We start from the raw sequence: 13893 nt of genomic DNA on the forward strand, positions 1-13893 counted from the left end.
GTGGTGGGATTAGTGAGTAATTTGTATTCATTTTCCTTTTTTGCAGTTTTCTAATATTCCTCAAAGTTATTTACATGAGAAAAAATAACTATTATTTTGGAATGTCCAAGAATTCTGGAATCCAAATTCAGTCCTTGACCTGCAATCCTTCTTACAGAATTCAACCTGTTGTCATAAAGAAAGAATATGCTTACCTAAGAGTAGCTACTCTATGCTAATATATCTTGGTAGATATAGAGATGTTACCTGGCTTCCAAATTGTAAGAGAATTTCTTTATATCAGGCTCAATAACATGTCATTCATCAAAATATAGATGAAAAAAATATTAAAGGCAATGGAGCAAATTTAATGGATGATACCGTTTTTGACAAATTGGAGAACATTCTATGTAAATTCAAAGGAAGTTCCTAGAAGAAGTATTTATGTTACAATTCTTAAACTACAGAGGCAGAATCAGCAAAGTTAAGAAGCTTTGTTCACATGTTAGCTCAGCAACTTTCTAAATCTGTGACACTGCAGAAGTGCCTTAGCCTCTCAGTGCCTTAATTCCTTTCTCAGCAAATTGTGATAATAACATTACTACTTCATATAATTATTAAGATAATTTTATATGTCAGTATTTGTAAAGTGCATAGAATAATATTTGGCAAATAGGAAGCATTGCAAAAGATTTTGTTGAATAAAGAATTATGTAAAACTATGCACATAAATCACATCAGAATCTATTTAATCTCACCTATTTGTCCCAAGCCCCACATAGTAATCAAATATAACAGAATAATTGCACCCAGATAATTACAAGGCAAAGTTCTGAAGACAGATCATGACATAAAACTTACTCCACACCACTACCTACTCCTTGAATTAGCACCTTTCTCAGTGCCAGCTTGACATCCTTGTTTCTCAAGGTATATATCAAAGGATTCAGGGAAGGGGTGACAATATTATTCAACACCTCAACCACAGAATCCAGCCAAGGGCTGGAGGCAGGTCGGAAGTAAATGAGGATCACAGGTCCATAGAACAGCAAGATGGAAGTCACATGGGCACTGCAGGTTGAGAAGGCCCTGCACCTGCCTTCTGAGGAACGAATCTTCAATATAGAGGTGACAATGCAAATGTAAGAAGTGAGAATAAGAAGAAAACATGCGAGCGCAACAATGCCTACATTGATGAAACTCACCGTGTGTGCTAGAGAGGTGTCTGCACAGGCCAGGGGCAGAACCACCGGGATATCACAGAAAAAATTGTTCACCTCATTGGGGCCACAGAAGGGTAACTTAAAGACGAGGAACGTGAGAACAGATGCATGCAGAGAGGCCCCCAGCCAGGTGCCTAGAGTCAGGATAGCACACACCTGATGGCTCATGATGACCGTGTATTGCAGAGGGTGACAAATGGCCACGAAGCGGTCATAGGCCATCACAGTGTAGAGTAAGCACTCAGTGCAGCCCAGGAAGTGGTAAAAGAAGAGCTGGCAGGCACAGCCCTGGTAAGAGATGGTGTGGCTTTGCCCCATTAGGTAGAGCATCATTTTGGGTGAAGTCACTGAAGGGAAAAATATGTCAAACACTGACAGGTTTCCCAGGAAGAAATACATGGGGGTGTGGAGATTGGAGGAAGGAAGGATGGCCAGAAGGATGAGCAGATTCCCCAGCAGAGTGAGCAGGTAGAAAGCCAGAAGTAAGACAAAGAGCACATTTTCCAGCCCTTTTGTATGAGGAATTCCCATCAGGAGGAATTCAGTTACTGATGTGTGATTCCTCATCTTCATGTCTAGTTAGTCCTGGAAGATCAAAGAGTGGCCTCACTGAGATGTTTTCACCCCCCCAAAAGTAATATCTTTATAGAAACCATTGGAAACTGGTAATAACTATATACTGTAAAAAACTTCTAAATTGGGGTCAGTTCAATTCTGTCATTAATGTGTGACACTTAGGTTAAGTCATTTATTTATTTTCATCTGTTTTCTCAAAAGTAAAACGAAGAGATAATGCTAAAGGCAGTACACAGGAGAGGACGTAGAATAAACTTCACAACTGGACACATCTAAGATTAAATGCTAAATCTGCCCCCCACTGTGTGACTTTAGATAACTTTGAAAAAAAATCTCTATATCTCCTTTGAGTCTGTATAAATAGCACAATAATATCTTATGGCTATTGTGAGGATTAATGCTTTAATAGGTATATAAAGTACCTAGCATAATGCCCGCTCCTACCCATTCTTGTAAAAAAAAATGTATTGAAGACTCAAATATTCCGACCTTAATGAGCCTTCATTCCACAGTATTTCTCTAGGTCGACTTGAAGCAGTTCTGGGTATTCTACTGATGTGAATGATTTTTGAAGCTGCTTACTCATCACACACTGGAGCAACTGAAAACTGAGAATTTTCTAGTGGGCATAAAGTAAAACAGAATGGAAAAGATATTTAATGTAGTAGAAAGCAACAGATAACTACCAATATTTAATGCAATCATATTCTTTCAATACAGAATTTAGTCTCTCATAGAAATTACGTCTGCAACATGACAGAGCATATGAAATCACCATTTAAGCTTTTAAGGTTTAGCATCATTAATCAGAATATCTTAAGAGAATACTATAGAGTCAACTAAATCAGTATCAGCTCAAAATCAAATAGAGCCAGTTCCCACACCCTTTCCACCTTCCTCTAGTGCACACACAACCATCAGGAGATGAGGAGAAGAGAGCATTCCAGGGAAAAGGCACTTACACACAGAAGGGAAATAAGGCCAACTTGGATGAAAACCAGAGCTTGCACCTACTCTACCCCTGTTTCCTTTGCCTTTAGATGCTGTGGAACATCTGTGGCTCTGAGGACAGAAAAGCTGAATGAACCTCTTTCTCAGATTCAGTCTCAGTCTTGAAAATCCAGACCCCGCAGTGCCTCTGGCCCCTGAGTGAAGGAGCAGCAATCATCCCTTCAAAGAAAATAAATGTCTTTAGTTTCCTTTGAGACCCTCTTCCCTAGTGGATACTGACTTGAAAACAGAACAGAGGGAGCAATTAGACTGGAGACATTCCTCTCCTCCCTCCTTCCTTCCTTCTCCCCACTGTCTATATTGCATTACTTCTTAGATTAAAAGGCAATTATATAGCACTATTTAGTTATATTCTATTTTTAAAGCTCCTTGATTAACAATAACTCTTGAGCATGTTTTTTCCTTTAGTAGAGAGACATCCATTGGGTTCAGATATTTGAGATTGTCCAGCGATCCTGTGGTTGAGGGATTTGTGTTTAAAGAAAGAGCTGGAGATTAGGAAAAAGAGGCAACAAACCCATCTGATGTTAGAACAAAACAAACCATGCCTGAAACTTTTTTCTACAATTAGCTTCGTAATCTCCCATTATCACTTCTACACTGATTGAATTCATATCTTACACATGTTTTGAAAACATTTCTATTTTAAGACTGCTACTGATATTTATATTAGCATACTTTAATTATTGTAACTTGGTTAAATGCATATCTTAAGAATTCAATCTGGACTCAGCCCCAGCAGGCACTGAGGTGAGCAGAGCCCTGCATGCCACCAGGGTCACAGACTCCAGCCCCGGAGAGCCATGCCTTACAGCCCTGGCATGCACCGAGGACAGCAGAGCTCCATGTATCTTCTGGGGCACAGACTCAAGCCCCAGAAAGCCCTGCCCATGGCCAGAGCAGGAGCCAAGGTAGTCTGTCACAGTCACAGCCACATCTACTGTTATCACAAGGATGGTTCACCATAGCAATAGCAGTCAGGGCCACTCTACAGGCCTATCTACTCCCACCACACACATGACTATGTTGATACAAAAACAGGAGGAAATATTCATCCTCATAGCCAACTCCAGAGTAAAAGAAGAAACATGTGCTCTACCAGATGACCAAACATCAGTGAAAAAATATTAGAACTACAAACAAACAAGAAGATATGACATCACTGAAGGAATACAGTAATGCTCAAGTACCAGATCCCACACAGCAGAAAACCCTTGAAATATCTGAAAAGGAAGAAAATTCAAAATAATAAGAGAAGATCCAATTAGAGAACACAATAAATTGAGAAAAAATATCCAGGATATGAAGGAAGAAATTTGCAAAGAGATCAATACATTAAAAAACGAATGTAACAGAACTCCTAGAAATGAAGGATTCACTCAGTGAAATAAAAAAACAGAACAGAGCCTGAACAGAGGGCTACAGTAAGCTAGAGAGGACAAGAGAATTTCAAGATCTGAAATTCTTGAAGAAGGTCTTTTTGAAATAACCCAGGCAGACCAAAATAAAAAAAGGAAAAAAGAATTTTTGCAAAATGAAGAAAATCTAAGAGAGCTAGTGTTGTGGCAGAAGTTGCCAAAGCAAATGCAAACACTTGGAGAAATGGAGAAGCCAGATGATTTATTACAACAGCAGTCTCAGGGGAACTACTGTTCCAAAAACTTGAGCCTTGAATGCAGGGAGAACTGGGGTTATATACCTTTCTTGAGCAAGCAAGCCAGCTTTTCTATTGGCTGTCGGTCTGTATCCAGGTAGAGTCACCTAAATGGGGGTATCTTCCAGGTGGTTAGAGGTGGGTAAGGGGCTTTGGGTAGAGGGCTTCACGAGGTGGGCAAACTGGGTCATGGAGATAGGGGATGTGTTTAGGGGACTTTCTGCATTGTGAGCTAAAAAGCAAACCAGTCTCTCTCCTTCACAGGAAAAAGCTGACAAGTTGACAAGTTGACAAACCACAAAGTCACAGAGCTCAGAAATGCATTTAGCTGTCAATGCTGGTAACTCTTAATATAACTTTAGATATTTCTTAAAAGCAAGCATATTTTTGCTGTAAAACTAAAACAAGGATTAAAACAAGGGGAGGACAAGGAATTTAGCCACTTCACTAGCAGATAATGTCAAGTGCTCAAACATCGGAATCATGGGTATTCAAGAGGGGAGTAGGAAGAAAAAGGCATTGAAAAACTATTCATGAAAATAATAACAGAAAACTTCCCAGGTCTAGGGAGAGACACAGACCTTCAAACCCAGGAAGCCCAAAGATCTCCAAGCAGATTCAATACAAAAAGGTGCTGTCCAAGACAAATTATACTCAAGCTGGCAAAGCTCAGAGACAAAGAGAATTCTTAAAGCAGCAAGAGAAAAGCATCAAGTCACCTATAAGGAAGGCCCAATAAGACTAACAGCTGACTTCTCAACTGAAACCCTAAAGGCCAGTAGAAAGTGGGATGATATATTCAAAATACTAACACAGAAAAAAATGCCAGCAGGGAATTCTATACCCAGAAAGGCTATCCTTCAGAAATGAGGGAGAAATAGTATATTTCTCAGGCAATCAAAAATTATGGGAGTTTACCACTACACAACTAGCTCAGGAAGAAATTCTCAAGGGACTCCTGCATCTGGAATCTGAAAAATGATATTCACTATCACAGATACACAAGAAAGAGCAAAACCTGCCATTAAAACAAAAATGCAAATGAGAAAGAGAAAGAAGCTAAATCATGCCACCCCAAATTATCAACTAACATTGAAGATGAGAAATAAAAGGGGAAGAAAGGAACAAAAGATATTTAAAACATGTAAGCAAAAAGCAATAAAATGACAGGAGTAAAACAATACCCGTCAAAAACAACCCTTAAATTCCCCACTTAAAATACACAGGCTGACTGATTGGATTGAAAAGCTAGACCCAAGTATGTGCAGTCTTCAAGAGACTCACCTCACTTATAAAGACACACACACATTAAAAGTGAAGGGATGGAAAAAGATATACCATGTAAATGGAAACAAAAACTAGCAGGAGTATCTATTCTTACATCAGATAAAATAGACCTTAATCCAAAGACCATAAAAAGAGACAAAGAGGGCCACTATATAACAATAAAGGGATCTATCCAGCTAGGAGACATAACAATCATAAATATGTATGCACCCAGCACTGGAGCACCTGGATATATAGAGCAAACACTCTTAGACTTAAAGAAAGAGAGAGATCCTAATACAATAATAGTCGGTGACCTGAGCACTCCTCCCAGCATGGGACAGATCTTCCAGGCAACAAATCAACAAAGAGGCACAGGATTCAAACTACACTTTAGACCAACTGGACCTGGCAAATATATACAGAACATTTCACCCAACAACTATGGAATATACTTTCTTGTCATCGCCACATGGAACATTCTCCAGGATAGACCACATGTTGGATCACAAATCAAGTCTCAGCAAATTTAAAAAAATAAATGAAATCATTCTAAGTATCTTTTCAGACCACAATGGACTAAAACTGGAAAGCAATAACAATTAAAACTCTGGAAATGATACAAATGGATGGAAACTATACAACGGGCTCCTGAATGACCTACAGGTCCAAGAAGAAATTAAACAGGAGTTCAAAAGACTTCTTGAAACTAATGAAAATAAATATACATCATACCAAAACTGGTAGGACACTGCAAAAGCAGTACTAAGAGGGAAGTTTGTTGCTGTAAATGCTTATATCAGAAGAATAAAAAGCCTTCAAGAAACAACCTAATGCCACACCTCAAAGAACTAGAAAAACATAAACAATCCAATCCTAGAAGTAGTAGACAGAAAGAAATAATTAAGATCAGAGCAGAACTAAATGAAATAGACTCAAAAAAATATAAAAGATCAATGATATAAAAAGTTGGTTTTTTGAGAAAATAACTAAAATAGACAATCCATTAGCTAGGTTAACCAAAAAAAGAAGAGAGAAGACCCAAATAACAAAAATCAGAAATGAAAATGGAGACATTACAACCAATGCCACAGAAATATGAGGAATCATTAGAGATTATTGTAAACAACTGTATGCCAAAAAATATGAAAAGCTGGAGGAAACTGATAAATTTATGGACACATACAAATTATCAAGAGTGAGCTAAGAAGAAATAAAAACCTGCACAGACCAATAATGAGCAATGAGATTGAAGCAGTAATCAGCAATCTTCCAACAAAGACAAGACCAGGACCAGATGGCTTTACTGCTGAATTCTATACATTTAAAGAGTAATTGATAGCAATTCTCTTCAAAGTATTCCAAAATTGAAACAGAAGTAATTCTCCCAAACTCATTCTATGAGGCCAGTATTACCTTGATACCAAAACTGGACAAAGATACAACAACAAAAAAGAAAATTACAGGCCAACATCCTCAATGAACATAGATCCAAAAAAAAAATCCTCAACTAAATGTTAGCAATCAGAAAACAGCAACACATCAAAAAATTATACACCATGATCAAGTGGGATTCATTCCAGTGATGCAAAGATGGTTCAATATATGAAAGTCAATAAATGTGATACACTATATCAGCTAAACCAAGAACAAAAATCATATGACTATTTCAATACATGCAGAAAAAGCATTTGACAAAATTCAACATAACTTCATGATAAAGACTCTCAGCAAATTACCTACAGAAGGAAATTTTCTCAACACAATAAAAGCCATTTATGACAAACCAATCGCCAGTGTCATCCTGAATGGGGGAAAAGCTGAAAGCTTTCCCCTTAAGAACAGGAACAAGACAAATATGCCCACTCTCACCACTCCTATTCAACATAGTATTAGAAGTAGTAGCCCAAACAATCTGGCAAAGGAAGAAATAAAGGGCATCCAAGTTGGAAAAATGAACTCAAACTGTCCCTTTTTGCAGAAGGCATAATCTTATATATAGAAAAAACCTAAAGACTCTACCAAAAATCTCTTAGAGCTGATTAATGATTTCAGTAATGTTGTAGGATACAAAATTAACAGACCAAAATCAGTAGCTATATTATACTCCAATAATGAACTAGGAGAAAAGAAAGCAAGCCCATTTACAATAATTTCCAAATAAAAAAACAAACCAAAACCAGAACCAAAAAAAACCTAGGAATCAATTTAAATAAGGAGAAAGACCTCTACAATGAGAACTACAAAACACTACTGAAAGTAATTAAAGAGTACACAAAAAAGTGGAAAGATATCCCATTCTCTTGGGTTGGAAGAATTAATGTGGTGAAACTGCTCATATTACCCAAAGTGATCTACAGATTTAATGCAATCCCCATCAAAATACCAGTGGTATTCTTCACAGAAATAGAAAAAGCAATCCTAACATTCATATGGAACAACAAGCAACCCCCAATAGCCAAAGCAACCCTGAGCAAATGAATAAATAAGTAAATAAATAAATAAAGCCAGAGACATAACACTATCTGACTTCAAATTGTATTACAAAGCTATAGTAACCAGAACAACATGGTACTGTCATAAAAACAGACATTCAGACCAATGGAACAAAACAGAATACCCAAAAATCCACCCACATATTTACAGACAACTGATCTTTGACATAGGAAACAAGTACATATATTGGGTAAAAGACTGCCTCTTCAATAAATGGTGCTGGGCAAATTGGACATCCATATGCAGAAGAATGAAACTGGACCTGTACTTCTCACCATATACCAAAATAAACTCAAAACGGATCAAAGACTTAAATATGTGACCTGAAACTATAAAATTGCTTAAAGAAAACATAAGGGAAACACTCCAGGGAGTAGGACTGGGCAAAGACTTAATGAATTAGACTCCAAAAGCACAAGCAACAAAAGAATAAACAAACAAATGGGATTATAGCTAACTAAAAAGCTTCTGCACAGCAAAGGAAACAATGAACAGAGTGGAATAACAACTGACAAAATTGGAGAAAATATTTGCATACTACACATCTGATGAGGGATTAATACCCCAAGTATATAAGGAATACAAAAAAGTACATCATAAAAAAAACAACCACAACAAGTAATCCAATTAAAAAATAGGCAGCAGAGAATGGACATTTTTCCAAGGTAGACATACAAATGACCAACAAGCACAAGAAAAAATGCTCAACATCACTAATCATAAGAGAAATGAAAATCAAAACCACATTGAGATATCCTCACCCTGGTTAGACTGACCATTACTTAAAAGACCAAGAATAACAAATGCTGGTGAAGATGTGGGGAAAGGGGAACTCTTCTACACTGTTGATGGGACTGTAAATTAGTATAGCCATTATAGAAAACAGTATGGAGGTTCCTCAAACAACTACAGATAGAACTACCATATGACCCAGCAATCCTACTGCTGGGTATATATCCAGAGGAATAGAAATCATCATGTTGAAGGGACACCTGCACTCTCATTTTAACCACAGCTCTATTTACAATAGCCCAAATATGGAACCAACCTAAGTGTCCACCAACAGATGACTCGATAAAGAAAATGTGGTATATATACACAATGGAATACTACTTAGATATAAAAAAGCATGAAATTCTGCCATTTGTAGCAACATGGATGAGCCTGGGGAAAATTACGTTAAGTGAAATAAGCCAGACAGAGAATGAGAAATACCACATGTTCTTGCTCATAACTGTGTGCAAAGAAAGAAAGAAAGAAAGAAAGAAAGAAAGAAGGAAGGAAGAAAGGAAGGAAGGACCACAATAATACCTTGAACTTTCAAAAGGAGAGAACAAACCTAAGGATACTAGAGATGTGGGGGAAGGATGGGGGTTCAGGAGTGATTGGTCAGGTAAGAGGCATAGAGAATAATTATGATTTGTAATAATGAATATGCTAATAATATAAATAAATAAACTTTAAGAGTCAAAAGGAAATGCTAAGAATTTAAAACAGTGTAAGGGAAATGAAGAATGCCTTCATGAGCTCAAGATTCGTCCTATTTTTTGACAAGTCTCAGTTAAGTTTAAAGTCATGTCAGCTGGACAGAAGTGGACCTGGAATGGCAAAGAATTCTTGCAGTCTACCATGAACATCTCTGGAACACAGGGAAAGTGTATCAGTAATCCCTGTTGTACTCTTAGTGCTGTGCAGAACTTAGTATGGCTTCCATCGGTGATGCTTAATTAATATACAACAGGCTGCCTATTATGGTATTGATCTGTATTGATCTTTAGAGCTTCGCCCACCTGTGACTGGGTTGGCACACTTCATTAATGCTTTGAAATACTCCAACACCATATCCTTAAACATGTGGATATACAGCTAGTGGGCTGCTTTTACAGGAGTAATAGAAAGTCTCATGCCTTATCATTAATCTCTATCTTCTATTTATATCTACTGACCCTGAGTGCTGTCATAAGGACATCGGGCTGCTCCAGACTTTCTGCACGCATCTCAAATGCATTTTCAAAGTTCCGTTATGGCTGTCCACTGCTTCTGCTAACTGAGAATTACTTGTATGGATAAGGTTATGGTGAATCTTTAGGGCTTCACAAATGCCCTTTTTGATTTAGCAGGCATGTGCACTGGTCACATTTTGATAGTATGGGTGTCCAAAATCTGAAAATAAAGTTTGTTAAAAATATTTTGCAAACAATAACTGATAATAACACCCATTTTGAAAATTTCCCCCTTTTCTATCCAGGAGGGGAAGGAGATATACTTTTGTCAACAATTTTGCCTACAGTGTGAGAAAAATTGAATCACGATGTAAACTTTGAGTAAATACCTTGATTCAGTACACCTAAAACTCTCTCCTACCTAAAGGGAGAAGGTGGGATTGCACTTTCTGGCCATCTTGTGGGTGGGTGGGTGGGTGCAGTTCCTGCTCCACACATATGCATGAACTGGACATTGAGATTATTAAGCAATGAAAGGAAATATAGAATGCTTTGGTTTTAATCTCTTGTACCCAATATTCTTCTCATTAGAATTAAAAGATTCAAAATACAGTACAATTTGGCTTAGAAAACAGAGGTTTGTGAATTTGGGCACTCTCCAAAACATGTGAACTGTAATAAACTTTATATTATTCATATTTTACATATGAATTATTATGAATGATATAATTAGAGCATACCTTTTTTATGCTTATGTGCAATTCTCTTTACCTTCAGATGGTGATTTGCTCCACTACCTAATCTGTGTTAGATGCCATGTGGTTTACCATGGCACCTCAGGTGTACTTTAGGACACTCTAAAATCCATCTGTTTGTTTATGTATTTCCCATTGAACTCTGAAATTCTGGAACATAAACACTGTCTTGAAGCTCAGTATCTTCTGCACCTGAAATACAACAATCACTTAATTAAAATGGTTGAAGGAATTATTGCATTGATTAATTAATTAAGAAAGCAGAACTTAATTTATGTACCAGTATTGGGATTATTATAAAATGTATCCTATTTATTCAAAATTTGAACTAGACTCTAACTATATTTTAACTATTTACTCCATGTGATTTTAAAACCCTTTCCAACTACTGGTTAACTCAGAAAATATAGCTTTCAGAGAATCAATCAGATACATCATGACCATAGCCATGCAATGTTTTTAAACTGCAGGTTAAGAGGGAAATGACAGCACTAATAATGAGCCCCTGTGAACAACATCTCAGTTCAAAACTTCATAGATGCTATTTCGAGGAGAAACCAAAGAGAGTAGATAAAGGTATGGTATAATGTGTTGAAAGATTTCCTGAGGTTTCATCATTCCCTATGCAGTATATAAACATAAATTTTGATAATTTTTATTCTTGTTTTGTTTTCCCCTGTTGAAAGACAGTGCAATGTGGAGCACATAAGTAAACAGATGGGCTGATATAGTCTGACCAAGTACTGTGTTTAGAATCTAAATCAGGTGGAGATAGAAGAGTGGATGAGATGCCTTTCATATTCTATGGAAAATGTAGTTTTCTTTAAAAAATCCTACACTGATATATAAAACACATATGACTATGCAAAAATATGTGCTTTGCTATTTCAACTATTATTGATAATGTCCTGCCCCCTGAAGACATACAAAGTTCCTGAATTTTTGTGAAAAGAGTGTAGCATAAAGGTTGACACCTATGTGCCAAATAGTCTGGGATCAAACCTTGATTATATTCCTTATTAATCGTGTAAATTTGGAGAACAGTACCTATCTCATAGGGTTCTTACAATGATTAAACTGAGTTAATCCTTACAAAATGTCTAGTGTATCACAAGCTTGACAATATTTACTATTTTTGCCTCTGAATTATTCTAGAATAACATAATTTAGCATGATTTTAATGTTACATGTATTTTATTATGGTTCAATTCCTTTAAAATTAATAAATATGGGAATACAAATTTTACCAAAATAATTATTTGATCAGAAGAATGAGTACATTGTCAATAATGGTGCTAATTACTAAGGTAATTTATTATCAATGATTTAAAGAAAACTACACTTCTGTATCTTCAAAAATACAATGCAACATAAGCAACAAAAGCAAAAATAAGCAAGTGAGACTACATCGAAGTAAAAAGTTTCTGCACATGAAAGGAAAAAACAAAATGAAAAGGCAACCTACAGAAGGGGAGAAAATATTTGCGAACCATATATCTGTCTGATAAGGGGTTAGTATCCAAAAAATATAAGAAACTCATATAACTCAATAGCAAATAATAATAATTATAATAATGATCTCAATAAAAAATGAGCAAAAACCTGAATAGATATTTTCCAAAGAAGGCATACAAATAGCCAATAGGTATATGAAAATATGCTGAACATAACTAATTATCAATGAAACTCAATTCAAAAGTGCAATGAAATATTATCTCACACCTGTTAGATTGGCTATTATCAGAAAGTCAAAATGTAAGTGTTGGCAAAGATATGTGGGAGAAAAGGAATCCTAGTGCATTGTTGGTGGGAATGAAAACTGTTATAGCCACTATGGAAAATAGTATGGATTTCCCTCAAAAAATTAAAAATAGAATTCCCATAAGCTGCAGCAATTCCACTCTGGGTATATATCCATAGGAAACCAAATCAGTATGTAGAAGAGATATCTGCAGTCCATATTCACTGCAGCATTATTAACAGTAGCCAAGATATGGAAACAACCTAAGTCTTCATCAACAGATGGCTGGGTAATGACAACATGGTGTGTATATACAGTGGAATGTTATTTAGCCATTAAAAAAAAGAAAATCCTGCTATTTACAAAAACATGGGTGAACCTGGAGAACGTTATGCTTAGTGAAATAAGCCAGACACAGAAAGACAAATACCGCATAATTTCACTGAGATGTGGAACCTTAAAAAAAATGTTGAACTCATAGTAAGAGAATAACATGGTGATTACCAGGGGCTGGGGTCGAGGAACAGGAGGAGATATTGGTCAGAGGGTGTAAACTTGCCGTTACAGGATGAATAAGCTCTGGAGACCTCACATACAGCGCGGCGACTGTGCTTAATAAAAATGTCCTCTATTCGTGACGTTTGCTAACAGTACAGAGTTGCGTGTTCACAACACACAAAGGAAGGCAACTGTGAGGTGAAGGGCATGCACAATAGCTTGATCACAGTAACCATTTCAAAACATATATGTACAACAAAACAGCTCATTGTAAACGATAAAGGTACACAGTTTTATTTGTTCATCGTATGCCAATCAAGCTGAAAAAATAAATAAAATTACTCTGTGCTTTTTAAGAAAATCATTAAAGTGATTTGTAAAGATGATGACTCTCACCATCAGGCTGTCTGGCAGGTGGCCCCAGGTTTGAATTTTAAAATGTTTATTAAGAGGTTGTTATGAATCAGCATCACTCAGAGCACTTCTCTCTCTATTAACTCATTTAATCCTCATTCTAGTGTTTTGAGAGAGGATCTTTTACAGGTAGGAAATTGAACTACAGGACATGAAATGATTTCTAAACTTACCTGAAAGAATATTTGTATTGTTTACATGAAATTCGAGCACTTCTAGTTTATTACATGTAGATGCTCACAGGTGTGGACTGTGTATGGGCTGTGTAGCTACGTGTTAAGTTTTTTAGGTGTTTTGTCTGTGCCAGGCTTTATTTTTCTAATTTGTGAAAGAAATC

General features: G+C 36.6%; 1 protein-coding gene across 1 annotated transcript; it reads right to left on the reverse strand.

The window, feature by feature from the left end:
• Positions 1–836: 836 nt before the first annotated feature.
• On the reverse strand, positions 837–1775 carry LOC134376946 (putative olfactory receptor 10D4). Its single transcript, XM_063095532.1, has one exon. It carries the CDS (start codon positions 1773–1775, stop codon positions 837–839), a length of 939 nt encoding a protein of 312 aa, XP_062951602.1.
• Positions 1776–13893: the final 12118 nt, after the last annotated feature.

This window comes from Cynocephalus volans, chromosome 4 (assembly GCF_027409185.1).
Source record: "Cynocephalus volans isolate mCynVol1 chromosome 4, mCynVol1.pri, whole genome shotgun sequence".
Classification (NCBI taxonomy): domain Eukaryota; kingdom Metazoa; phylum Chordata; class Mammalia; order Dermoptera; family Cynocephalidae; genus Cynocephalus; species Cynocephalus volans.